General features: G+C 39.1%; 1 protein-coding gene across 13 annotated transcripts in view; it reads left to right on the forward strand.

Moving 5' to 3' along the window:
- LOC118825694 (adhesion G protein-coupled receptor L2-like) overlaps positions 1-27,315 on the forward strand; it is a 180,121-nt gene that overhangs the window by 77,236 nt on the left and 75,570 nt on the right. For all 13 annotated transcript variants that reach the window (XM_036596446.1, XM_036596449.1, XM_036596450.1 and 10 more), the window contains 2 exons: positions 5,186-5,295; positions 13,528-14,328. In XM_036596446.1, coding sequence (XP_036452339.1) covers positions 5,186-5,295; positions 13,528-14,328 — 911 coding nt within the window. The remainder of the gene's footprint in view (positions 1-5,185; positions 5,296-13,527; positions 14,329-27,315) is intronic.

The following is a 27,315-nucleotide window of genomic DNA, read 5'->3' on the forward strand; positions in this document are numbered from 1 at the left end:
AACACAATTCACTGATTTAATGTCAACATATTTTCAATTTTGTCAGTCAAACAACCCCTCTGGTTATTTTTGAGTGTGCAAACTTACCCTTCAAAAAAACTGTTACTGGTATTTTATTATGATGGGAATTTGATGAAAAGGTATTGTTGTGTGGATTGTCTTTCAGAGATTATATCTTTTGTTTTTATCATTACTGACATCAGAACAAATGCTGTTTATTTTTAGTTATTTCTGTCATTTTGAATAGTAAAATAGTAAAAAAAAAAATAAAAACAAAAGTAATGTCTCTCAACTTGTAAGAGTTAAACTCAATCAAAGTTGGGTCTCAAATGAGGCTAGACAAGTTCGGAAGTTATGTTCGGCTGAAATAAAGCTGCACTTGAGAGAAAACCCTCTTTGTGCCCATAATTATTCGCTAATGCACTTTCATACCTCAAGTACATGAGGGACTCACCCTGATATCAATTTAGCCATTTAGAATAAGCCAGCTGTCTCATCCTATATGATTCCGCCACTTGACTCAGAGCTTCTGTGCGCACTGACATTGCCAGTGCCAAGGTCAGCACTCCGACTGCACGATGGTCATTCAGCATCTCTCCAAAGAGTCCTCCAACACAGACTGTTAGCCAACGCATGCTAACATAAAAAATAAGCTCCTCTTCAGCCGCCGCGCCGTCTCATCTGGCTTAAGTGCCTTCCTGTCGCCCACTTTCAGCATGTCATTGGTGACATAAGGGGAAATGAAATCGGCGATGGAAACAAATTAACGTAGACATATTTTTTGTGTCGCATCGTGATTTCGGAAGAGCGAGTCCTCTGGGCTTAGTTAGCCCCTCTCCTCTGTTTTATCTTTCCCCTCAGAATAACTTGAAGTTCTGGCCCTGGGCGAGGGATAATGAAATTTCTCTTAATTAATATTTTCAGTATGGAGCTCTTGGGTAGCCCAAAGCCACAATCGTCTCACAACCAGCATCCTGTACGTGAGAGAGCATGGAACAGATCAGCATGCCCCTTTAGATGATATGCCAGATGATGCAAGAAAGAGGCAACTTTTTTTTTTTTTAAGGGCAGAGAAGATGACACACTGTAATAAAGGGTTATGTTAAGATCCAAACACTTTTTTTGCCAGACACAAAACAAGCGAAGATGTTTGGGGAAAGGTCATTGAAGTGGTTGCGCAGTAGAAGACAGACTTGGAATTTAAAGGCGTTCTTGCATGTGGGTTGGGAGAAAACTGGTCGGCTTTGCTTGTGTAATTAAGACACCACAGTAGGCGCTTAACTATAAGGCCCTGTTGCTGCTGAGCCTTTGTCAGCAGTCACTTTACAGAAAAGATAAAAAAGTGCTAGTTAAAGTTTTGTTGACAAGTTTATGGAGCTGTTTAACAAGTCTCATTTCCATTTCCCATTAACTCTTTTGAAGAACGGCGTCATGCCATAAACCTTAAGTGTCACAGTTAACATAGGTGGTGAGAAATGCGTGCTGATTTTATATGCAAATTATTTCTCACCTATAGCTCATCGAAACAAGTGGAGAGGCTCTGTCAAAAGTGCGGACATTGCAGTTGAAGCCACAGTACAATGTTAATGGTAAAATTGTACTTTGCAGTTATTTTCAGTCTGCTTATTTTACAAAAACTAATATTTTAGAAGTTTTCAGAGAGTAGACTTAACTTAAAATTAATCAGAAAGCGCCAGACACTGGCTCATCTGGCTTAAATGCCACGGCACCAAGCTGAACGTTCCTGTGCATTGGCTAGGTACAGTAAAAAAGGGTTCCATGTTTTGAAAAATTTTCGAAGACTACCAGAAAGCTCATATCTGAGCCTTCCAATATACAGCATATTCACAACCTCTTTGAGATACATTTTAAACCTAGGTGAGGTGTCTGATTTCCATAACCTTGAAATGATCTTCTTAGCAAATATCATATGTGTCAGCTGTTTGTATACAGTTATCAAGGTACTGGAATGTCATTGAAAAGTCAAACAGAGCAATTTCTCAGTCAGGGGATATTCTAAGATTATACACCCTTGGTTTGGGTAACGTCCGAATATAAATCACACCAGTAATTGTCAAGTTTTGGACACACCCAAAAAAGGGTTGGGAGAAAACCGATCAAAAAGGAACAAAAAATGCTACATGCTACATAAAAATGAGAATAAAATCATATATTTTTATGTAAACACAACACGTTTCAAGATTAACATAGAATGTAAATTGAATTTAAGTATAATTGATTGTGTCTAACCATGTAATTGATTATGTGGTTATATGACTATATTATAATTATGTCATATAAATGGAATTTACAGCAAAATGACAGTAACAACTCTAGACATCTAAAGGCTGACTAAATATTCCATGTGACATTACAACTTAAGTACATTCAGTACAGTTTCATTTACACATGACTTTTTACTACAAGTCAAAACTCTAAGAGCATGAGGAAGAACCACTGAGAGGAACCAGGAGTCAAAAGGGGAACCTCCCTAAGAGCATGTGAGAGAACCACTGAGAGGAACCAAGAATCAAATAGAGAAACTCTCTAGAAGACAAAAGACTGAGAGGAACCAAGAGTTAAAAGGAGAAACTCTCTAAAAGCATGAAGAAGAAACATTGACAGATACCAAGACTCAAAAGGAGAAACTCCCTAAGAGAGAAAACACTGAGGGGAACCAAGAGTCCAAAGGAAAACCCATCCTTCATCTAACACCAGATAATGAAGTTATGATACAAGTTTTACAGAGACATTACAGTCATACAGCAGATCCACAAGAGCTACCGATTATTGTTAAAAGTCATTCAAACAGGATGTTGGATATGAAGACTTTGTTGGTAAGGGCTTCAGTATGAGTGTTGGGCAGGATTACAATTTCCATTCTATAATAGTGACACTCAGTCATCTTCTAACAGCATCTGACAATCCAGCTCTCGGCACAATGTGTTTCCTGTGAAAGATTCTATACTTTTGGACGTGATCTCTTCTTTCTGACATTTATGGCACGTTTCCATTTGTCAAAGATACTCGTGTCTGTTCTGAGTAACTGCAAGAGCCACGCAAAGCTAAGGCACAGGCTTCTTCGTGCAGGCCCTCACAAAGCCTTTAAAATTCCCAAATATGTGCTTTCAAAACTGCAAAGTGCCAAGTTCTGCTCTGCACACTGTAAGATGGTGCACATGTGAAATAATTGCTTACTGTGGCTGTTTCACAGTATTATGTTCTGTATTTTGTTATAGGCTGAGCAATACAGCAAGAATTTATTTCTCTTATCGCTGCCCCACAACATGCATAAGCAAAATAGTTCCAACTGTGAGATAATCTTAGCCCACATGGTTTTCTCATCAAGTTGTCCGGTCTTAAATATTAATAAATGGCCGGAAGACGAGCGTGAGTGCATGTTTTTATAAATATTTAGGGCTTGCTGTTGTGGTAAATTACTGAATAGAGACGCAGCCACCCAATCATTGAAATGCGTGACTGGGCCAAACAACATGATGCCCTCCGTCTGATAAATACTGTAGCAATTTGGGTGAAAAAGACAGAAGCCGTCATTTAAGGTGTCCTTTTCCGGGATGCGTTTTTCACAAGATGACTTTGCTTTCCGTCTCCTGAAATATTTACAACCACTGATTGTCGAGAGGCACCGTTTTCCCTTCGTTTTTTACCAGAATGTCTGCCTTGTTTGCTTCCATTGTGTCACCAATCCCTCTGCATATAGAAGGCCTGATTGAAGTTTGGCTAATTTCATCATTTATTTACTCAAATTCATCCCATTATTCGCTCACATAGGTACGCACGTGCATGCTAACACGCAAACCCTTGTGTACACGCCCCCATTTTAATTCATGAAGATGTCTAACTTCATAGTCAAGGTCACTGCAAACTGTAAAGGAGCGAAATCTCCCAGCAGTCGCGCACAAGTGCACAAATTATTCTTGTTCGAAATACTTAAGGTGATTTATTCCGCCGAGAGCACAACAGACGAATGCATGATGAGTCGCGCGTCTTGAGAGGCGCAGCTGAATTTTTAAAGTTCACATACCGACAGTCACTCTGCCTCTTTGTCAATCAGTGTCTCTTCACTTAAGCTATTAAAGATTCCCAAAGGAGCAGCAATCTTACTTGCTGCACCTTAAAAAAAAGGCAGATCCATTTTGATCTGACAGTTCTTTGTGGAGACGGGGTAAAGGTGGTAAAAATGTACCAGGCTAATTTCGCTTGAAAAGTAAAGGAACCTGCCCCCTGTGCTGCTGTTGGAAATCTTGACTTTCGTTTAAATAACTGTTAAAAGGTAACAACGTTCTATAGACAAACCTTTGTCATATATTTTGCAATGTCATTGTTAAATATGGCTTCATGCTCTGCTTACACTTTACACATTCCACACATTTTTCTGTTTTTCTTGCTTTCCAGAAGTTTAACATCCTTGACCTTATTTTGTTGAGGATTGAGTTTGTAGTTTTGCACTTGCTGCTTTTTCATTCTTAGAACTACTTCACTCTCGCAAAGAAAGGGGTTCTTCAAGGGTTCTTTAGTAAGGCAATAGTTATTTATAGAACTGGGACAACTCAAGCAATCATTTGAATGGATACATGGTTCTTTGATAAATGATAAAAATAAACCTGTTGCATACTGTTCTTTAAGCAACCTTTTAAAATGCTTCTATGTAGCAGTAAAATGGGCCAAAGAACTTTTCTTTGGTACTATTGAGAACCCTTTTTGCTAAAAAAAAAAAAGTGTACTCTACAGTTATTATCGTTGTCTTGCTATGTAATTTTAATGTAATATGTAATTACATAGTAATTACATAGTTATGTAACCACAAGTCCTTTTTTCTGTCTGTTTTGAGTATAAAAGATAATAAGACAATGAAAATATTCCATCAAATTCAAATCATAATAAAATCTCTACTTACAAACAAAGTATCAATTGAAAGTTTGGAATCTGCACTTTCAACAGAGTTTCTACTTCTTTCAATAAACTGCGAGTCTGAAATATATAACATAAAATTCAACATGCTTTTATTATGGCCTGCAATAACTGTGACCTCCAAAGTTCAATCTTGGCCTCTCAGCTCTCATTTCCTTACACTGACACAGATTTGGTAGTATGTTTGTGTGGTGATGAGAGCCTCAGAGCTCTGTACTAACTCTCTGGCTCCTGATCTTGGTCTGTTTTGCAGATGTAACAACCGGACGCAATGCGTCGTTATCACCGGCTCCGAAGTCTTTCCAGATCCTTGTCCTGGGACGTACAAGTACCTAGAGGTCCAATATGAGTGTGTTCCATATAGTAAGTAGTTCTTCATTGTCTTTTTAAGCCACAAGTTAAAGTCATTTAGTCTGTTTCCGTCTTGAAGCAGTACAGTGAGCTGTATAAAGTACAACAGTATGAACTGATTAAACGTCACTGAGCTGATTTTTATTTTAACAATAACAAAACTGTGAGTTGGTTCGATGAGCATCAACTGCGCACCAAATAACCACTTTTCTGTCCCTTCTGCAAACCTGCCACAAGTTTCTGTAGAACATGGCTGCTTCAAAATGAATTTCTGAACATTTTTGCATTTTGACTGCAGTTACTTTTCCGCGATCTGGCAGCTTCAGCTACTGATGCCTCACTATTGATTTTTTTGTCTGTGCATATACAGTAGATCCTTCTCAGCAGCAGAAGTGGAGAAATATGTGAGCATTTAAAACCCCACCCCTTCACATCTGGACTATAGCTTAGAAAATGGGGCCTAACTTCAGTTTTAGGAAGGAGGAAAATGTTCGACTATGATTTACCCCAAAAACAGCAGTGCACTTTCACTGAATCTGATGCATTATGGAAGGGGCTGATTTAAGGAATCATGCAGCCAGTTTTAGTCTGTTTTAGGGTAGTCTGATGCCAGAGAAAAATGTGCGCTCATTAATAATCTGTGTCAAAATATGCCATGTGTGATGAATGATGTTAATGTGGCGTTACATGGGTAGTGTTGTTGAAGCTGCTACAACAATGTAGTTAACTAAGCTACCAGTTACTCCTCATTAAATTCTAGAGATTTTCCTCAGTAAAGTCTATTACAAGACAGGCTAACAGAAGTCAGTAACATTAAAACTACTCAAAAATGGGTTACTTTCAAGAGAAACATTCATTACTGAGTACATCTAGGTTTTCCCTCTTTGACTAAATGATGCAAAAAGTTCACTCACATAAATGGAAGTTTGACTCTTTGAAACTTAGTACACTACTGCTGTTAGTAGAAATAAGAGCAAAACATATAATTGCCGTCTCATTTTGGGGGGTTTAAATTGTGCATGTTTTTGCCAATTTACACTTTTTTCAAATTGTTTTCAATTTGAAAGACACATTTCATTGGTATGAATGCACGGTGTGTGTCTTGCGCTACTGTGTTTTCCAGGCACCCAAAATTGAAAGAAAATTCAAAGTGGTCAGTTAGCCTGCCACCCCCGACATCAGTCTTTCTGTGTTGACCAGTCAGATAAAAAGCAGTCCTGGCTGAAACATTCATTATAACTTCAGTGTTAATGGGCAGAACTAAACATCTGTAGGCCAAGTAGGTAAATAGACATAAATGTGTTGGTTCTCATGGCCTCCCAAAAATACTGAATTCCTGTTAGGCTTTTTTTTTAATCTCAGTTTTCAGAAACAGTTGAATGCAAAAGTTTGGGTAACACTTTATGTGGATGGTCCTCTGTAGATGCTTTGTAAATGCTCTGTATATGTTTAAGTAACATTCAAGTAAATATCCATTAAATGCAGGTGAACTTTAAGTAATGATAATGTTGTTGAAAATCAACTGAATATCACCAGAAAGTTTGTTAATAATTGAAATATATATTGAGCATCTATAGGGGACCATCCAAATAAAATGTGACTAAAGTTTGAACACCCAAGGTCAAATCACATGTTTTGTGGATTTTCTAAATAAAAATAAGTCTACACATCCTCTACAGAGGACATACTTGAATGTGGCATTTTTCTTCAAATTTATTGCACAATTTCTATTTTTTGGAAAATATATCAGGAAAAATACAACATAAAATGTAATTTTATGTTTTTCCCCCATATGTTGAATTCAGCAAATAAACAGTGATTTAACACTAAAATGTGCAGAAATGTGTCTTTATAGAGGATGTACAACAAATCATTTGAGCAGGGTTGTTCAAACTTTTGCATTTAACTGTTGAAAGATTGCTCACCAGCATAGCGTATTGAATGTTATTACACTGTTTTTGCTTTCAGCATTCAGAAGAAAACCCAATGTGATCTCCCTTATTAAATTCAAATGTTATTCCAAAAGTGGTTTGGATCAAGCCACATAGATGCAACAAAAACAATACATACATACATACATACATCATCTAAACTGCTTATCCTTCTGGGTCGCGGTGGGGTGCGATGGACTGGCGACCTGTCCAGGGTGTATTCTGCCTTCTGCCCAATGACAGCTGGGATAGGCTCCAGCACCCACAAAAACAATACTGCTTTAAAAATACATTATAGTGCAGTTAAGCACCCACAAACTGAGGAAAACTGGAAGCTTAGTTACTTTTAACTCACTAATCATCTGAGTGTTTTTTTCATTAGTATTCGCTTTGTGATTTAGAACAATTCCATGTTTGCAGCTGTCCTTTATGAAGATGGCGCCCTGCAGCATCCAAAAAGCCAAGTCTACTGCGTCATCTCCTCATTAATCTCTTCTCCAGACATGCTCTTTTTCACTCACATTTGGCTCTTTAAACCCTTTAGTTTTTCAGCACTGGCGCTGAATCGGAGCACATGGTCTACTGCATTTTGCCGGTGAATAGAGGTTATGAAAAAGCCTTTATGTATGGCTATGGTCATCAGCTATATCTCCAGTTCAATTGATTTTTGTCAAGAAAGAACACTTTTCCCTTCAGAAAAGTCGTCGGCAAAGAGAGACGTATTATAGAAGAAGCTGTCAAGGTTCTTTGCGAGCTAAAATGACTGCTTTTCTCTTTGCTGTGTGCTACCTTGAATGTTTATTGAAAGCGGTCTGACAGTCCACTTGTAGAGTTTTGTTCTGGCCAGAAAATGCTTGGGCTCTGCTTATCAAAACTGATTGCAAACATCAGCCATCTGTGTTCTTTGGTTTTTTTACTCACTATTCTCTCAGACGAACGGAAAAAAGTAATTCTATGTGTGAATTTTTCTTTGCGATTTTTTAAAGCAGTCAACATTACATTCAAATAACATCAACCCTGCTAACCTTCAAGAACGGTTACATAATTAATCTTTATATTTTGTTTGTTTCTCTCTCTCTCTCTGTCTCTCTCTCTCTCTCTCTCTTTCATTAATGATTAACACCTTTTCTTTGTGCTTAGGAATGAACTGATGTTCATAGCAACATCAAACATCATTCATAAACAGCGGTTCTCAAACACTATTTTTATCACAAATTATTCATTTAGGATGGGATAGTAGCACCAATATTAAGCCTTTCAAGTCTGCAGTTATTTTGCTATGCTTTGTAATGGTAATTACAGTGTTGTGCACAAGTCAGACACCACCCTTCATTTATTTAATTTTCAGTCAAAACAGCCAAGTTAATCATTTTCAAGGGATATAGTCAAAAGAAAATAAATAAAAACTGGAGCTCAAAAATGATCAAAACCTATAGAAATAATTGGAAAAAATGCAAACCAAACAAAGAACTGGTTTTCTTAGAACACTGGGCCTCATTCACCAATATCTTCATAAAACTTTGCTTAAACGTGTTTTTGAGAAAAGTCCTAAGAAAATGTTTACATCAGATTCACAACGTGTTCAGATTCACCACTTTGTTTGCACCTTTGTGCTCTTGAGTGTGTGTGTGGATTACTTAAGAACAATTCCTAAATAAGAAAACATTGATGAATGTCAGAATCTTCGTGAAGTGGGTTTTAAGAAAAACTTTCTTCTTAAGAACGCTTGGTGAATGAGACCCAATAAACTGACCATCCCAGAGTCCAGACCTCAACATCATTGAAAGTGTTGGGGATTATTCAGATCGTCGTGAGCAGCAGAAATTTCAGCCAACTTCTAAGGCTGCATTTACACTGGTCCTGTACATCGACAGATGTGAATGCATCCTCCCCCTTTAGTTGGCTGCATCTGTGCAAGTCAGCATTAATGCAAATAATGCTTTTATTCATTGCTTTAGTAATCAGAAAGTAAGTGTAGTAAGCATCACTTTACTAGTATTTTACAAAATGTTAAAAAAAAGTTATGCTTTCAGCTGCAGATAGAAAACCCCAGCTGGCTCCCGATTGGGTAGATGTGTCATGTTGGCTGGATTCATTTTCATGAAGTTCAGCTCTGCTCAATTTTTTGCACCCTTGCAGCTGCATCTGGTGGAACCGATGTTACCCACTGAAAAAGAATAGGATACATGTGGTGCATTGACTTGCCAGAGGAATGAAGCACAATGCAAAGATACAAAATATAAAATATCCCAGCAGATTTATTTAAAAAAAAGTTTTAGGCTTCTGTTTAATTTTCTGTTAAATATATGTTTTCTGTTTTTTTATGACCCTGAAACATGACAACTGGACTGGACTGGGCCGGAAATTGAATAAGTGAAAGATGGCCTCTGACTTTTGCACAGTAGTGTATATAATTTCATTAATAATAATAATAATAACAATTCTTATAAAATTAATTAATCCCAGCTTTTCCCAGATTTAGTCAATCACCCAAGACATGTTTGGTGTCTGAAGTTTTCTTAATTTGCCCTACATACAAGGCTAATGTAGTTAACAGCTGTCAGCACAGGCTCACTTATGTGGTTTCTGACACTATAGACAAACAGTGTCTGCCACCACATGGGCTGTACATAAGTCTACTTGAGGTTACTTAACAATCATCGCATTGAAAAAACGATGTTCCATGTCTTATAGCAGTACATGACCAACGGCAGCCTGCTGGTATGGAGCGTTGCCATAGTGACAGCATCATTGTTGAAAATAAATGATTATCAGAGGAGAGCTTAAGCAGCTTAAGCTGATTGTTTATTTAAGGTGGAAAAAGGCAGAAGCATGAGGTGCGCTTGAAATTCAACAGTGAGACTTCCAGCATTCATGGCTCCCGGAGTAATCTACATCCGGTTTATTCCAACTCTTAATGGAACATTCCGTTGATGGCTATGGTGTGCTGCCATTGCTGCTGGTGGCGGAATTTTCCATTGCTGCTCCAGTGAAATCAATGGAATATCTGATTTGCCATCTACCACCATAATATAAATGCATCATTACACGTGGCTAAAGTCTTGTAATTTAGCGAAGCAAACTTTGAACACCAAACATATTGGCTACAACTGGGTTAAGAAGAAGCTGGTGTAGACTTGAATTCTTGTCAGTCGGTCGATTTAATTACGTAGTTAATTACGTGATGAATTTCATTTCAATTCAGGTTCAAGTGTGTTTTCATTCTCTGTTTTATAATTAACTCATTTTGAAACTGGACAGTCCACAGTTTGGGAACCACTGCTCTCCAAGCACTGTAGCTTTGAGTGTATGACTAGATTTTGTCCTTCAGTGCATTTCTCTATGTATATAAATCTATCTGTGGACACTCTCTCTTATGTCCTCGCTCTAACTCTCTCTGTATAGATACACTGTACCTGTACCTTTTCTCTTTGACTCATGCTAATCTTTCTCTCCCTTGACACTCTTTCCACTTTTTTTCACTGCTCAATAGAAGTGGAGCAAAAAGGTAAATGACTGCTCTGGTTTTCGGTCCTCAGCTCCTTGTTCTGTGTTGTTTGGTTCTGAGCCTTCCACCCAGACCCTGCCCCTTTGCCCTCCCTGCCCTCCTGAACCCCCCCCCACCCCCTCGCCCCTGCTCCCGCCTTCCCTTATCCCCACATGATATCCAATATCCAGATCCTGAGATCTGCACGATCTCTGCCTCATTGACTCCAAATGAAATTACACTGAGCGTTCTTTTGGACAAGAAATCTCATCGTAATCAACGTCTTCACATTACTTTATCTTAGATATGCTTTGGTCTCACCGTGTCCAACTTGAAGTTCCTGGAGAAACTCTTGAGGCTTATAAGATTGCACAAAATCCATCATTTTTTTTTTTTCCAAAAATATAACTTCAGTACACAAGCATTTTTTTTCACTGTGATTACTCCATATACACTGCAAAAAATATATCTTGGCATGTGAAAGCATCTGACATTTAGGCAATATATCAAATATCTCTCATTATGAAGTTGTTGAAATTGTATTTCTAGATTCAAGTGGAATGGTCTCACTGCACTGCCAGATAATTTCACTTCCTTCAAAGATTATTTCTTAAAGTAAGTTAGATGATTTCACTTGATAAAATTACTAAACCAAGTCAAAATGTTTTGAAATAGATTGAATAATCTGTAAAAGCCTATTCCCACCAAGCAGAGGAGATTAAAATCACAGTTTTTCTTGTTCTCTGACTGTGACAGCAGTATTTCAAAATGTTGAAAAATCTTTATTTATTTTATCAAAATACTGACTTAATATCTTGAAATAATAACTTCTACAAAATTTTAACTTGTGGAAATAATGACTCATTTTCTCATATAATAAATCCTGAGATTGAGTTTAATAGTTAAGACTAAGATTAAGAGTTATTAAGATGTAATTCTGACATACTATGTCAAAATAATGAGCTAATTTTTTTTAGGAAATAATTATTTTTGACAGAGTAAGTCAGCATGTCAAGAAAGCAAGTCATTATTTTGAAATGTCAAAATGTTGAGAAAGTAAGTCTTCATTTCGAAACAGAAAGTCTCTTTATTTGAGAAGTTAAGTATTTATTTTGACATATCAAGTTGATATTTCAAGAAAACAAGTCATTGAGATGCTGCCAAAAACAGATAAGGCATGTTTTCTTTAGCCTGTGCCTGGTGGAAATGGGACTCTTAAAACACTCTCACAATGAGAAATATTAGATACATGTTAGATATATTAATTAGATGTTCTCACATGCCAGTATATCATTTTCTGCAGTGTACAATAAATTCTGGCTTGTCTATTTGGCTTTATTCCAACCGCCTGCCATGACACATCTTTGCCCACATGGTTGGTGATGGGCGAGAGAGGCCGCTGATTATTTTAGTCATCTGCATGTGATATGCTGTCCACCACAGAATGCACATACATTGCGTCAACGGCCGAGGGCCCAGAGATGGACGTGTTGTTTTATCTTTGGCAAGGCCTCCCTCACCCATTATCTTTTTAAAGTGATGCCAGTCCAGTCGCTTCTCTCTCCCTCTCTCTCTCTCTCTCTCTCTCTCTCTCTCTCCCTCTCTCTCTCTCACTCTCTCCCTCTCCCACTGTCTGTCATCCTATCTGTCCTGAGCAGCATTGACATTCTGCTCCACCGTCCTTCTCCTGCCTCTTCCCTCCTATCGCGTGTCATGTGTGTTGTTTGTTCTTTCCTCAGACATAATTCATGTATTTGTGTGTGTTTTATTTTCAAAGGTATGGCTTTTGCGCTGCTGGTAGAACCCTATATCCTAACCCCCCCACCAAGTTATCCAATACCAAGTACAGCTGGACAGTAAAAATAAGTAAAGAACGCCTACTTAGGGAGCAAGGCCGAAAGTCATCTCTGTCGTCTCCTTTCATTTGCAGGGGCTTCTTTTGTTGTTTGTTTGGTCCCCTTTTCCCTTTTTCAGTTACACTCGTGTTAAGCCATCTCAGGGAGCAAGGCCATAGCACACTCAGTCCACAGAAACTGGCCCTCGCTTTAACCTACTGAATTTCCTCTCAACTATGCATGCCTCACCTGATTCTAAACAGACAAAAATGAGTTTATGATGCTAAAGCCTCTGTAATCCATGTTTACAAGTGGCCACCATCTGCTCCTGGAGATGTATCTTACTGCGGTTTCACTTCTAGCCCAAGCCTAACATTCACCTACTCTTCAGAAGCTACTCTTCAGTTCTGGTATACTGTTCCAACTTAATTATGTTATTATACTTTAATGACATAGTTAATTATACACTAAATTGCGTTCGGTTTGCATCCCATATAAGGTTAACATTGGCATTTACATTTTTTCTCCATTTTTTAATGTCAAAAAAGACAAAAAAAATTGCAAAAATTGGTAATAACATATTTCCTCTTCTACCACGAAACACAAACGCGATATTGATTGAAAGTTTAGCATCAACACTTCTAACGGGATTTTGCTGTTTGTTTCAATGAGCTACGAATAAGAAATAATAAGTATTGAATTACACCATGCACTTTTTTGCCAGTGATAACTGTGATTTCTAAAGGTTAATCAAATACTTATGAAGGCTTATGTAGAATCGTTTGTTGGATCAGATGTGGTGGATTAAGACTGGAGATAAATATACATCTCCAGGAGCAGGGTTGGAGACCATTGTCTCACACACACACACACACAGACACCCACACACACACATCTCGGAGTCAAAGAATACCCGTAGAGAAAATCAATATAGAGTTCAGGAACATTTGCATTTCTAACCCTGTGTCTCGCTTTCCTGCCTTTGTTTCAGTTTTCATTTGCCCCGGGACACTGAAAGCAGTGGGGGAGCCCGCCTTCGTGTTCGAGGCAGAGCAGCAAGCGGGCGCCTGGTGCAAAGACCCCCTGCAGGCAGGCGACAAGATCTATTTCATGCCCTGGACCCCGTACCGCACGGACACCCTGATAGAGTACAGCTCTCTGGATGATTTCCGGAATGGCCGGCAGACGACCACATACAAGCTCCCTCACAGAGTGGACGGCACGGGCTTCGTGGCCTACGATGGCGCCGTCTTCTTCAACAAGGAGCGTACCAGGAACATTGTCAAGTTCGACCTGCGCACGCGCATCAAGAGCGGAGAGGCCATCGTGGCCAACGCTAACTACCACGATACCTCACCCTACCGCTGGGGAGGCAAGACAGACATTGACCTGGCGGTGGACGAGCGGGGGCTGTGGGTCATCTATGCCACCGAACAGAACAACGGCCGCATCGTCTTGAGTCAGCTGAACCCCTACACACTGCGCTTCGAGGCCACCTGGGAGACGACCTATGACAAGCGCTCGGCCTCCAACGCCTTCATGGTGTGTGGCGTGCTGCATGTGGTGCGGTCTACCTACGAGGAGAACGAGAGCGAGGCGGGCCGCAGCCACATCGACTACATCTACAACACCCGATTGGGCCAAGGGGAGCGCGCCGATATCCCCTTCCCCAACCAGTACCAGTACATTGCCGCCGTGGATTACAACCCGCGGGACAACCAGCTCTATGTGTGGAATAACTTTTTCGTCCTGAGATACGACCTGGAGTTTGGGCCACCTGACCCCGACGAAGGTAAGGCAGTCTTTGATTTATGGGACATCATCTCTGTCAACACGAAAGTCCGATTTTCTTTTCAAAACAGTTTCAAATCAGACCTCATCAAGGCTAAACTCACATTGTAGGCTTAAAGTGGTGCAAATCTGATTGTTTTGCCTAAATAAGACAGATCTGATTTTTTCATAGCTGTGTGAACACATAAATCTGATCTATTTCAATCAGATTTGAACCACTTTGGATGTGTTAAATTTCTTTGGCTTTCTTGCTCAATTGCGATTTTTTAAATCTATCCGCATATTTCATCATAAGTTAGCTGCTGCTGATATTAAATGATGACGACAATTATATACATGCACACTGAAGCGTGATGGTAAAAAAAACTCCTGAAATCATTTGAATGTGCTCAGTATGTAACTGCTTGATAGGATATGTGATATACATAGGAGCAGCATATATGAAAGTTGCTTAATTCTGATTTAAAGAGAATTTTGTGTTCACACAGCTCTGAAAGAATGTTGGTTTTAGGTTTGAAGTGGCTCAAGCTATTATCCTAATATGACAAGTATGAGCCACTTATATATAGAGTCATACATCAGATACATGTAAGATATGTGTTCATTATGAAAATGGTCAGGCTGGATTTTTTTTCATGTCAGCAATCATACATATAATATTATTGATTTGGAAAGTGTGCACATGTGAGTCCTATCAATAACAGACGTGTAATTTAGAAACATTAAAGTAAATTGTCAGGGCATAAAGACTGAATCTGAGCGAAAAATCAGAATTGAGCAATAAGGCTTGTTATGTGAACGCAGACCATGTTTGGACTTGCACTTGTACTTTTCAAGTGTGTACGCAAGTGTGAGCCTGTGCTGATTGTGCTTGAAGTGCAGGATATGTCAAAGATGACTGGGCTTTCATTTAGAATTGTGATACAAGTGCGACGTGGAGGAGATGTGGTCAGTACCGGTCCTCCGGAGAGGGTCCACTTGTAAACAAAAATGACAGACTTAAGAAACATAAGACATGGGCTGATTTCCACTGCTGTTATGAGCCGGGTCGCCCGCGAAGGGTGATTATCAGTGAGAAGAGCTGTGAGCTGGACGGCTTCACTCATAAAGAGGCTCCGACCTCATCAAGTGTCTAATCTCGGGGCCCTGCGCCCATCTATTATGAGCACGGCCCTGTTAACCTTCCCTTGGCTCTCATGCGGCCCGTTGCGATGTGAAATATGCTATCGCTATCTTGTGCAAATGCGCCGGGGGGCTAGAGATGACCGTCCCTCTCCTCCGGCTCTTTAACGGATTGTGATGCCCGTTGCCATGGCTACCTCATCAGCTGCTTGGGCGAATACAATTCGAAAGAGATTTGGACAATCCCCGACATCATTTGGCAAGTGCGAAAGGCAAACATATAGCCTGCGCCCGGCAAGGCCCACAAATCAGCGGCGGTGACAAGGTTGGAGGGATGACTGCGCGGTGAAGAAGAGCTCAATTATCGAGGGCCATTTGTTAGATGGATTTGAAATTCACCTCTTAAGAGCTGAGAGGAGCCAGATGTGTCACCAGACAGCGCTCCTCTATCAGCGGGATAATAGGCATAATTACCCAGCCACTCCTTCCCCTTCCAAAGCAGTAAACCCTGGCAGCCGCTTTCACTGCCGTCCACTCTGCCCCAGGGGCAGCATTACACTTCTCAAAAGTGGCAACCTTTCCGTGCATACATGCCAATATTACTCAAAGAACAGCAGTGTGCCGAAGAAGGCATGTCATGCAAATAACCTATTCCCTCATTTCATGTCAAATCAGTGAGCCCTGGAAACTACTGAATTAGGCCTTTGAACATTTGTAACACTAGTACAACTAAGGTTGGGGCAAATTTAAGTCATGGTTATAAAGCTATTGAGCGTTTAAAGGAAACATCTATAAAGAAAATAGCCAACATTTGCTGTCAGAGATTTACATACACCCAGCATACATTCTCAAGAGTGCTTTCGTCTCCAAGCTCCTTTACAGGTATCGCCCCTTTCTTCATGATTTGATGTGGAATTATGCTGTTTTGAATGGGCAGCCTACCCAGGCAATTCCGTCAAATGATGCATTCAGTTTCCACTGAAAATGTTAACTAACACGTTTGAGCAGAGTACAGAAATCAGAGGTCTGATGAAGGATGGTCACATCAAAAACAATACTCCTAATTAACTGTTAGGTGAAGTACAAACTTTAGACACACTGCAATTTTGTGTATTTCCAGTTATTTTTGGAACAGTACATGCACTCACAGTCTTCCTATGTGAAAGATGTGAAAGGTCAGTGATGTAAGCTTTTGTAGCGTCCAGCTCTCTCTGAGTTTTCCACTTGTGATTCTGACTTGGTCTGACCTTTAAATGAAACCGAGAGATTCATAAGTTACTGGATGTATTTCCCATCTGTTTACATCTGTCAGGGCTGCCAGCATTTTGTGCTTGGAGAGTTTCACTTCACATTCATCCGTTATCACTCAAGCCCCATGAGTGTCTTTCTCAGTCAAATGTCACATTCTGCTTTTCGAAAAAAAGCATAGTTAGCAAACAACTTAACGACCATTTGGCATCTGCCTGTAACACTGGCAGTGGTAGCAAGGCACATGTTGCGAGGCAATATCATTGGCGTAGCTGCCCTAAACTGTCCTAAATGGGAATATTTTAGGCATACATTTGAATTTCTGGGATATAAGCTTCTGGAACTTGTTAGAATGGACGTACTGATATGTGAATTACGGGCTGATGCTGATACACTGGAAAAACAGCACTTTGAATTTGCTTGATTAAAATGATTAAAAGCAAACTTAAGGATAGCAGTTATGTTGATATGACATATTTTGTTTGTTTGCAACCATTTAGCATATTTTAATTAAGATCCGTTTTATTTTTAATTTAGGAATGCATGAATTGTGGGCCAAGGTTGCTATCTAATGTTTTTCTGTTATGGGAATTGTGGGCTGATATCTGGAATTTTTTAATAAGGATACGCCAATATTGGAATTATGTGTCGATATCTACTGTTTTTCATAGGGATGCAGCTATATTGAAATTGTGGACTAATCTCAATATCTAATGCTTTTCATGTATGTATCTGCCAATGACAATCCTGAATCTACCTGAATTAACGTTACAGAGAAATACAGCATTTATATTTATTGGATTAAAAATATACTAAAAAGGAATAACATAGACATTTCACCACAGTAGTCCAGAGTCACCTGATCATTCTGCATTTCTACAGTACAACGCATATGTAATTAAATATTGATTTGAAATATCAATCAAATCTAAACATCTATACAATGCAGATCATTTTTTTGTGCTCCCATAACTTTTCATCTACCAATACTGATACATAAACATTTAAAAATGTAGAAATTGGGACTATATTACCTGGATTACATTACATGTAACTTTTATTTGTAAAGCTTTTCAAATTCTGTAAAATTACTAAAATGCAAAAATAGGCCTGTGTCACGTAACATTTTGCTCATCTAGATCACAGTAAATATATCACCAAATATCTGTTCGTAATACTGGTCAAACATCTGCCCAACATGGTTAATTATTCTAAGTAGTTATCTTCCAATACCAATATGATTCTGACATCATTGAGGATCCTCACAGCTCCTGTGAAAAATTAAAGAAGCAGGCTGATTGACTACTGGATTAACCTCTTAAGTCTTTAAAATCCTAGAAGTATTACATGCTAAGGCTTATTATTCACTAACTACAGGGACATGAATGCCAACTGGCTGAGCTATTCTTAGGTTATAGAAGTGTGTAATAAAACTTTGGTTCTTTCATTTGGCCCTGGCCATTTAAGGGGTTAAGGGAAAAATTGTGTAATTGGATTTTTTTATCAAACTACTCCTTTAAGTCATATTATCTTGGAAATTGCACCCGTGGAATTTTGTCTTATTTACAATAGTGGCCATTTCTGGGTTATTATGTACATGTAGGCCTTGTCATCATCTGTGTTCTGCTTCATCTTCCGCACTCACAGAGGTCTAGTCTGGGAGCAGCCTCCGACAAGCTGCAATTAAGTCGATCTAGACACTAGAATTTTAATGGGCCCACCATGCGTGAGGGGGAATGCATGCAAACAGCCCACTTTCGCTCTGACGCTTGCACGTATGTAAATGTGATTAACAACAGAATTATCATAATTACCATCCGCGGGTGATCACAGCGGCGTGACAAAGAACAGCCGAGATTGCCAAGCGTTTCCAATGACAAGCTTCAATTTTTTTCCTGTTTGCTTACACCTCAAGATGCCTCTCCAAGACGACCCTGCGATAGTTTAACAAGTGTCGGTGCGCTAAGTTCACACATGGTGAGACGTCTGTCAGGAGTTAGTGACACTTCATGAACTTATGCATGTGAAAGTTGTCTGTTTGCTATTCTCGAAAACAAGGAACCAAACCGAAATGTATGCTCTGCTGCCTTTGCCACAGGGGATGGGACTAATAAAAGAGATTCCAATTTAAAGTATTCCAGCTTTGCAGGGTGTTGGCTGATCAATTATATGGAGGCTCCAAAGCAGCCATTCCTCAGCGTATAAATGGAATTAATTGGTTAATGTTTACAAGGTTAGCGTGCTTTGCACCTCCAGCTACTTAAACTGTAAATGTTATTATGTTTTATTGCCGCTTTCACTATAGATCGTAATAAAGTGGCTCGTTCTGAAAGGGAATCTAATGGCACTGAAATAATGTGTCTTTCCCTGAAAATGAAAAGCGTTCAAGGCATAGATAAAACTGATAGTTGCCCATTAAGGTTCACTAAGCAAAAGTTCATGGTTAAGTCCTTCAACAATGCCTGCGCACAAAGCACTGACTGAATGCCATGAAAAAAGACTTTAGGCGTAGAATTAGATAGTTTCTATGTATTTCATGGATTTATGAATAAGCATTAGGCTGGGTACAGTAATGTTGACTCAAATATTGCTGAATAGTGTAACATGATACAATAAAGCCATTGTTATATTGAGTCATGAAATTGCTGCTGTGGCTGGGTTTAAAACTTTGACAGAAACGTATTGACTTGATCCTGCAGCTCGGGCCACTATTATTCATGCTGTGTTTTGAACAGTTTCTCGTGCTGTTTTTAATATGCAGTCAATAAGAAAGCTTAACCTTCACGACTGCTGTGCATAGTGAATATTGAATATTGTGGGAATATTGTAATGTGATGCCTCTATCTGGATACAAAGAGTGTTGTGTTTATAGCGAATATTGAATGTTGCGGGAATATTGTAACATGATATTGCATCATGAGTGCTGCAGGCTGAGTTTCCGTTTCATGCCTAATTATAAGGCGTCCAGTAAAATGCTGCTTGGTCCTGCTCCAAAGGCTAATTTGTCCACAAGTTTCTTTGACATTCAACAATAAAAAGCAAAAAAAAAATATTACAACATTAAAAAGCAAAACTCCACTAATGCTTACGCCCTTCTAGCTTCGGTGGCACTTTCTTTTAAAGTACCCTGAGTTCCAGGTATTAACCAGGTATGTGTGATGCACAAACTCAAAAGTATTTCAGTGCTGTGTCACAGTTATTTAATTTCCAGGAAAAATGGCCATTAAGTAGAAGTTATTCATTTTTCAGTGTCAGGAAAAAAAGCAGAAAACAGATACTTAACAGAACATTACACAAAAGCCTCAACTGAAAATTTCTGAACTAACATTTTTGAGTATTTAGTGTGTCCACCTTTAGCCTTTATTACAGCTTCCGTTCTTTTTTGGAATACTTGAGAGTTTCATTCAAAGAAATCAGCTGGGATATTCTTCCACACCTCCAAAGTTCATTCTTAGATGTTGGTTTCATGTTGAGCTTCTAATGATCCAAATAATCCCAAACACATTCAGTGATGTTGAGGCCTGGACTCTGGGGTGGTCAGTCCATTGTGTGAGAACAACAGCAGCTTTTTTTTTAGCAAGATTTGTGCATTTTCATCTTTTATATGTCCTTTTCTCAGTGAGGGCTTCTTGTCAGCTTAACATCCTTTCAGACTCATAGAGTTGAGTTGTCTTCTAACAGTGGAAGGATGGACAGAAACACTTTTTTTGGACTTTGAAGCAAAAGTAGAGCTTGATTTTCTCCTCTCTCTCAAAGATGAAACCTTTAGGTACTGTTTATATGATGGGGGCAGTTTTGGTGGTCTTTCAGATGTTGCACACCCCATTTTATGTATAACTTTTAATCATTTCTTGAACTCCAGTTGTGGAAACTCCCATTTTACATTGACTTTCCTGTTGCTTATGCAAGTAGATTATCTTATATCTAATTGCATCAGATATATTTCTGAAAAATGGATAATGTACTTTATTACCATTTTGACTGGAAATTAAACAAATGAAGGGTCTTTTCTGGGGCTTTTGGACAGGCATTGTAGATCATTTTTTGAGTAACATGATATTTCAAAATTACAATGAAGAGCCTAACAGGTTCTAACTTTTAAGCAGATAAAGGGCATAAAAAATATCTCATAATTTGATTATTATTTAGTACTAAGGTGGTAACTACAAACATGCTTATACTTACAGCCCAAGTAAGAGGTAACAGGTAAATACTATGTAAGACTTGTATGTCTTTGTAATACCTTTTTACCACATATTTACCTACCCGATACTCCAGTGTACTTTCATATGACATTACAGAGAAATTTCATGTGAGTATGTTTGTACTTACCACCTTGTTACTCCAAATAATCATCCAAATATGACATATTTTACCATGTGCTTAATCTTAATAGCTGGACCCGGTTGGCACTTCGACCTGTAAAAGAAAGTGTTACCCTACCTTTAATCCCAATCAAAGTCCTAGTTCTGTAACACATAAGCAAAAAATGGTGTTAGTGTGAAAATGGCGCTGTCCATAGGCTTCCTTTGATAATTCTGATGTTCCTCAGGGGTGAATACTGATATAGAATGGCTCCTGAGTCATTAGGGTAATTTATACACCACACACTCACAATCACAACCACACACACACACACAAAAGGGAACATGCACCTTATTGCCACTGGGCACTGGTCCTTTTTTATCCATGTAACGATTTAGCTCTGATGCTAACGCCTGTCCCTCAAAGGAAAATGCTAATGTAACATATGTGACAAGAATCCGTCTGAAGCCTTTATCTCCCGGTGTGGTATTGAAGACCAGCTCTCAAGCTCGCAGCGTGCAGGGCCTCTTGTAGCTGTGACGGTAACAGTGCCGGATGGGGAGGTTGTTAAACTTGGCATGGAACCGGAGCTGTGTCACAATACACATGTCTTTTGACACTGGCAAAGCAAAAGCAATAGCGCTGGAGTTCTCTTTACGCAGAATAGAATTTTTGGAATGTGGCTCGGAGACTTGGATTACATTTCACTGGCCGTCGCCTGGCCGTGAACAGCTGAGACATGCGTTAATGGATTATGAGTGCTGTACTGTAGTTCCTCTCAATGTCAGGAACCATGATAATTAAGTAATCTTTTTTTTCTGTGCTGCAATCTGCTACACTTCATGGTACATCATTGAGGCTCATTCCATAGTCTTACACTACTAGCACTGTATATATATATACACTCCAGAAAGAGGATTTACAAGAAGATTGTGATTTCACCATCAAAAAAGTCTAGGCCTTCTTAGTAATTTATGCAGTGTTAGCTGTTTCCAGATTTTGGCTGGAAAGCCAAATGCTTCAAGAAGACATCCACTAAAACAAAAGCAGTACTTTTGCCATACTGGCTGTCAGCACACATTGTTGGGGTTTGGAAGTGTTCTTTGCCAAACCACGGCCTGAAAAAGAAATAATAGGAATTGCTTATCTTCTAAGGACATTTCTACTAGAAGACTGCCAATAAAACATGTACTGATAATTATTTAATCTTTTTTTCCTGAAGTCAGCTTCACATTGTACATCACTGTGGCCCATTCCATTGTACATAACACTGAGATGACCATGCCTTAAATATGTCATGACAGATGCCATAATGTATGATATCATGATAACTTATGTTGCATGCTAGTTTTTTGATGAGTGCGCATTAGTTAGCTGTCAAGGCATCAAATATTATGATGTATGTCATGACAATTACGAGTAATGGAAACATGACACTGTTATATTACTGGACATATCTGTCATGGCAATTCCTGACAGGATATAACTTCTAGCATGACATGTTTATGGCATGGTTAGGTCAGCATTACGTAGCAGGGTTCAAGTACAGTGTTACCCCATATTCTTACACTTCTTGCGCCAAGAAAGAAGATCTACAAAGATGTTGGAATTTCACTGTGAAATAAAGTCTCATGTTGTTCTAGGCCTCCTCAGTAATCTGTGCAGTCTTAGTTGTTAATACTTAGTATACAGACACAAAAGCATTTGCTCACTAAAACAAAAGCACATTCTGAGTCAGTGGCAGGCATTGTTGTCTTTCACTAGGGTTTGGAATTGTTGTCTGATTGCTTGAAGAGGAATGAATCCATAGCTTAAAAAGGAGATCAGAACAATAGCTTATATTCTTAAGGCATTCGTACTCGGAGCCTGCCAATAAAACATGTACCAATAATTAACTATTCTCTTTTTTCTGTGCTGCAATCTGCTACACTCCATTTTTGCAGCTTGTTCTACAGTCTTACACCATGTTTACTCAAGAGGACAGATTTATAAAGAGAGTGATTTAAAAAATAAAAAATTAATAATAAAAATAAAAAAAAATAAAAAAAATATTGCATCAAAAAACAGTCTCATATCTCTCCAGGACTTTATAGTAATGTACGCAATCAGATTTGTTGATACCTAGTATAAAACATTTGGCTGATTCGGGAAGGCATCTGGTAAAACCAAAGCGGTACTTTCCCCACACTGGTTGTTAGCACATTCTGAGCCAGTGGTAGGCATTATTGTCCCTTGCTGGGGTTTGGAATTGTTGTCTTATTGCCTGGACAGGAATGAAAAGATAGCCTAAAAAAAAGGAATCACAACGATGGCTTATCTTCTGAGGGCATTTCTAGCAGAAGGCTGCCAATAAAATGCATGCCTAAGTACCAATGAATGAAAAAGCTCACAGTGACACTTCAAAGTGTCCGTCTGGAACGCACGAACACACAGCCTTACCTTGGCCCGAAGAATTAAAGAGCTGTAATCACAGGCGCCAATAATTTCCAGGAGCATTTTCAAATTAATGCGAGGTGTATAGAGAAAATGAATTTGCCTCGGAGGCAGTATTGATCTTACAGCCAAAGAATGAAATCGTAAAATTAATTAATTTCATCAGTAAGTAGAGGGCCTCATACAGGCCTAGTAGAATTCAGTCACTGACTGACATCCTGCCACGTCCTGCTTTGTTTGCGCAATCACTGAGTCCGTTGGTGAATGAACGACAACAAAGCGCATCTTGGTATGTGTCACTCACACATTTAGAGCCATTATTGTGCCCCGTAAGTGAGTCAGCTAAGGTCATAGGTTGCGGCCCTGAGGGGAGAGCCTCGCGAGGAAGGGCTGCCAGGTCCGTTGCCGTGGCGTCAGAGCGTGAGAGGCATTTGGAGTGGAAATGAAACATTCAGAGAAAACAACCAGCAGAACACAATGCAGCCTGAAAAAGAAACAGACATTATGCTTATTCTGCCTTTCTCTCTAGGCTCCGTTTCTTTTTTCCTCTCTCAGCCTCGCCTCCCTGTTTGCCTTCGCTCTCTCTGTCTCACCCACTTTGTGTTTGTCTAGAGGCAGAGCGTCAGCTCCATGGTTAATAAGCTGCGTCTTGGCCTTGTAAATCAGTTTTTTTTTTCCGAAGACCGGCTGGCACCAGTGCACCAGACTTGTATTTGCCTTTGGTCTTTTCAAAGCCTGCGACAGGAGCATAGCAGTCCGTCTGTTAATTGCTCACATTTGGTAGTTGAGGAGCAGCAAACACCTGTTAGTGTGAAGTGATTACAGAATGAGTGTCTGTTTTATAGGACTGGCAGAAACATATAGCAGTATTATTTGATTATTCCTACAGAGTAACAAATTACATGAAATCACAAGGACTTGTTATATATATATATATATATATGTATATATATATATATGATATATATATATATATATATATATATATATAGTGGCAAGAGTTGGGGCCTTCAAATTTTACTATTGGCACTATGTATTCTGTCATATTCGTCCATCAGACTGCCAGATAGTGAAGTGTGGTTCATAACTACAGAGAAAACATTTCCACTGCTCCAGAGTCCAGTGGCGGTCGTGCTTTACACCACTCCAGCTGACGCTTGCCATTGCACATTAAGGTCTTGGGCTTATGTGCAACTGCTCGGCTATTGAAACCAATTTCATGAAGCTCCTGAGGCGCAGTTATTGTGCTGCTGTTGCTTCCAGAGGCAGTTTAGAACTAGATTTTTGTGCATTATGTGCTTCGGCACTCGGCTGCCCTGCTCTGTGAGTTTGCATGGTCTACTGCTTCGTGGCAAAGCTGTTGCTGTTCCTAGAAGCTTCTGTTTGACAGTATTAGTACTTAGAGTTGACCTGGGAGAAATATCAGGACAGAAATTTCACAAGCTGACTTTTGGCAAAGGTGGCATCCTCTGACAGTGCCATGTTTACAGTTACTGAGCTCTTTAATACGACTCATTCCACTGCCATTGTTTGTTTGTGGAGATTGTATGGCTATGTGCTTGCCTAGCAATGGTTATGGTTGAAACTGAACTCAGTACTTAGGAGGAGTGTCCACATACTTTTATATGTATGTACATATGTCAACAAAATAAGCAGAGGATGAGACAGCCCTTTTTCAAAGATCGGTTGTATCCTCAAAGCTGTTCATTTTGAATCCTAAATGTGTCGTTCTCTGAAGACCTTTTATGAGCAGCAGTAGTCAATAAGATAGAAATTAATGAGTGTAGCGAGGAGCGATTTCCAGTCTATAATTATCTTTTACGAGGAAAACAGTGGTGGAAGCTGTGAGACAAATGCCCATCTGTATTCAGTTAAGATCCTGTAGTAATCACTCTGAGAGGTAGATCAACAAAAACAGTTCCACGCCACTGGGGTTGTCACTTGAGTAACAAAGTCTGCATCATTAATATGAATCATTACTAGTATGTTCGTTTTTTATAGCTCTGTGTTTGGATTTGTTCCAGATTGAGTTTACACGTTCCTTCACACTGTAATGGCTCAGAAATGCATGTACTTGTTTATTCTTGAAACTGTATTATTCTTAGTATGGTAAAGAGGTGAGACAAGGTTTTGTTATAAAAATGTCTTTTTATTATCATTGTCTGTGATCTGAGAGAAAGGTATTTTATATAATTTGCTAATTATACTGACCTAGTAATATTTTTCCTGAGTAAACTGAATTTTTAAATGGTAAAAAATATCACTTTCAATACCGCAAGAATTTTTTAATCACAAATACCTTAAGTGTAATAATTTCGATCAGCTTTAAGAAATGGAATTTAAAACTGTATCACATGTGCACCTCTCAGGCCTCCTCCAAGCCTCTTCCATTTATTGTTTTTTGTGGACTTGATCTAAACTAGTTATCTAGGTGCCTCCTATCAAAGTAAAGTGGGCTCCTGCTTTTCTGAAGAGCTTGTGACTTTCAACGTTTATTATGTTAGAGATTTTGATAAAATGCCAAACTGATTGATGTAGCATGTAATCATTATCAAATTATCTATAGACAATCAATAGAACGAAGACATTTTAACACATAAAGTGTTGAAAATCAAATTGAATTTTGACCTCAAAAAGTGTATTGACCCTGAAAATGTATGTATTATTACACCGTTAAACTGTCTGGTAACCAGCCAGTAATTATTGAGTTTTAGCTAAGATGTTACTGAACTGATACATAGTGTTGACATTGGGCTAAAATCAGAGAAAAATACTGGTTTGGATTTTTTAGAGGACAAAATAAATCTGATTAGATTCTGTTAAAAACCTAGACTGAAATATAATGCAATTACTTGCAACTCAGCTCAACGTAAAGTGAAGTAATGTACATTACACGAAAATAGTAGCAGCCACATGTAGCATTAACACAAGATACTAGCTAAGTATTGCTAGTATCTAGCTAAGTATTGTACAGTATTGCAGTTCTGCTTTATTTTGCACACATACAAATGATACAGCGTAGATTTTGGTTTTTTTTTTGTTTTTTTTGTGAAAGTGCTTTTGGTATCAGCCAATGGTCAAGGTTTCACTATCAGTACAGTATCTCGAAGGAAAAGCTGGTATCATATCAGCTCTAGCTTCACCTGAATTTTTATTTTAGCAGATGGAGTTTTATTGGTGCTGTTTTTGGTCTTCGGTTCACTGCAGGTTCGGTACTTTTGAACCTTGGCCAACTTTTCTGCTCCTAAGTTCACTTTCTCGGTAGCACAGGTAGCATTGGGTACTGAGTAGAGTAATTAGGGAATGATTCATCCCCCCAAAAAAAGGAAAACAGGTGTCTCTCATCACACCTCTATATTGCATGCTGTCAGCTACTGGTGGAAGTGCTGCTTGCTTGCTCTGGTGCAAGTGGCTGCTAACAACCAAAGGTGTGGGTGGCAGGTGTTAGCGGAGGTCGACTGTATCAGCTGACTTCAACTCTGCCGTTGTAAACGGAGGGCAAGAATGGGCCCCGGAGTCGTTTCAGGAGACAGCTGGCAAAACAAACGCTAGGTAAAACACACATCCATCTCAATCATGGTTTGATTTAAGCTCGGGATCCACAAGGAAACAGTCATAAATGACTTCAGCTACCGGGTCACATGATCGATAGCAGGGGTGAAGAGTGGCTGATAAATTGTCCCCCAAGGACTATTTATTCACTGCAGTAGAGCGAGACATGGTTTGGGCTGTATTGATGTCACATATTTACTGAGCACATGTTGTCTATGTTTTATATTCAGTCTATGTGACAAGCACTTAATTTCCAGTATTGAAACAAATAAGATGACAAAATCTCTTGGAACCATTGATGTTTTCTTGGCTGTGGTCTTTTTTCTTT

Source organism: Colossoma macropomum, unplaced genomic scaffold (assembly GCF_904425465.1).
Source record: "Colossoma macropomum unplaced genomic scaffold, Colossoma_macropomum, whole genome shotgun sequence".
Lineage (NCBI taxonomy): Eukaryota > Metazoa > Chordata > Actinopteri > Characiformes > Serrasalmidae > Colossoma > Colossoma macropomum.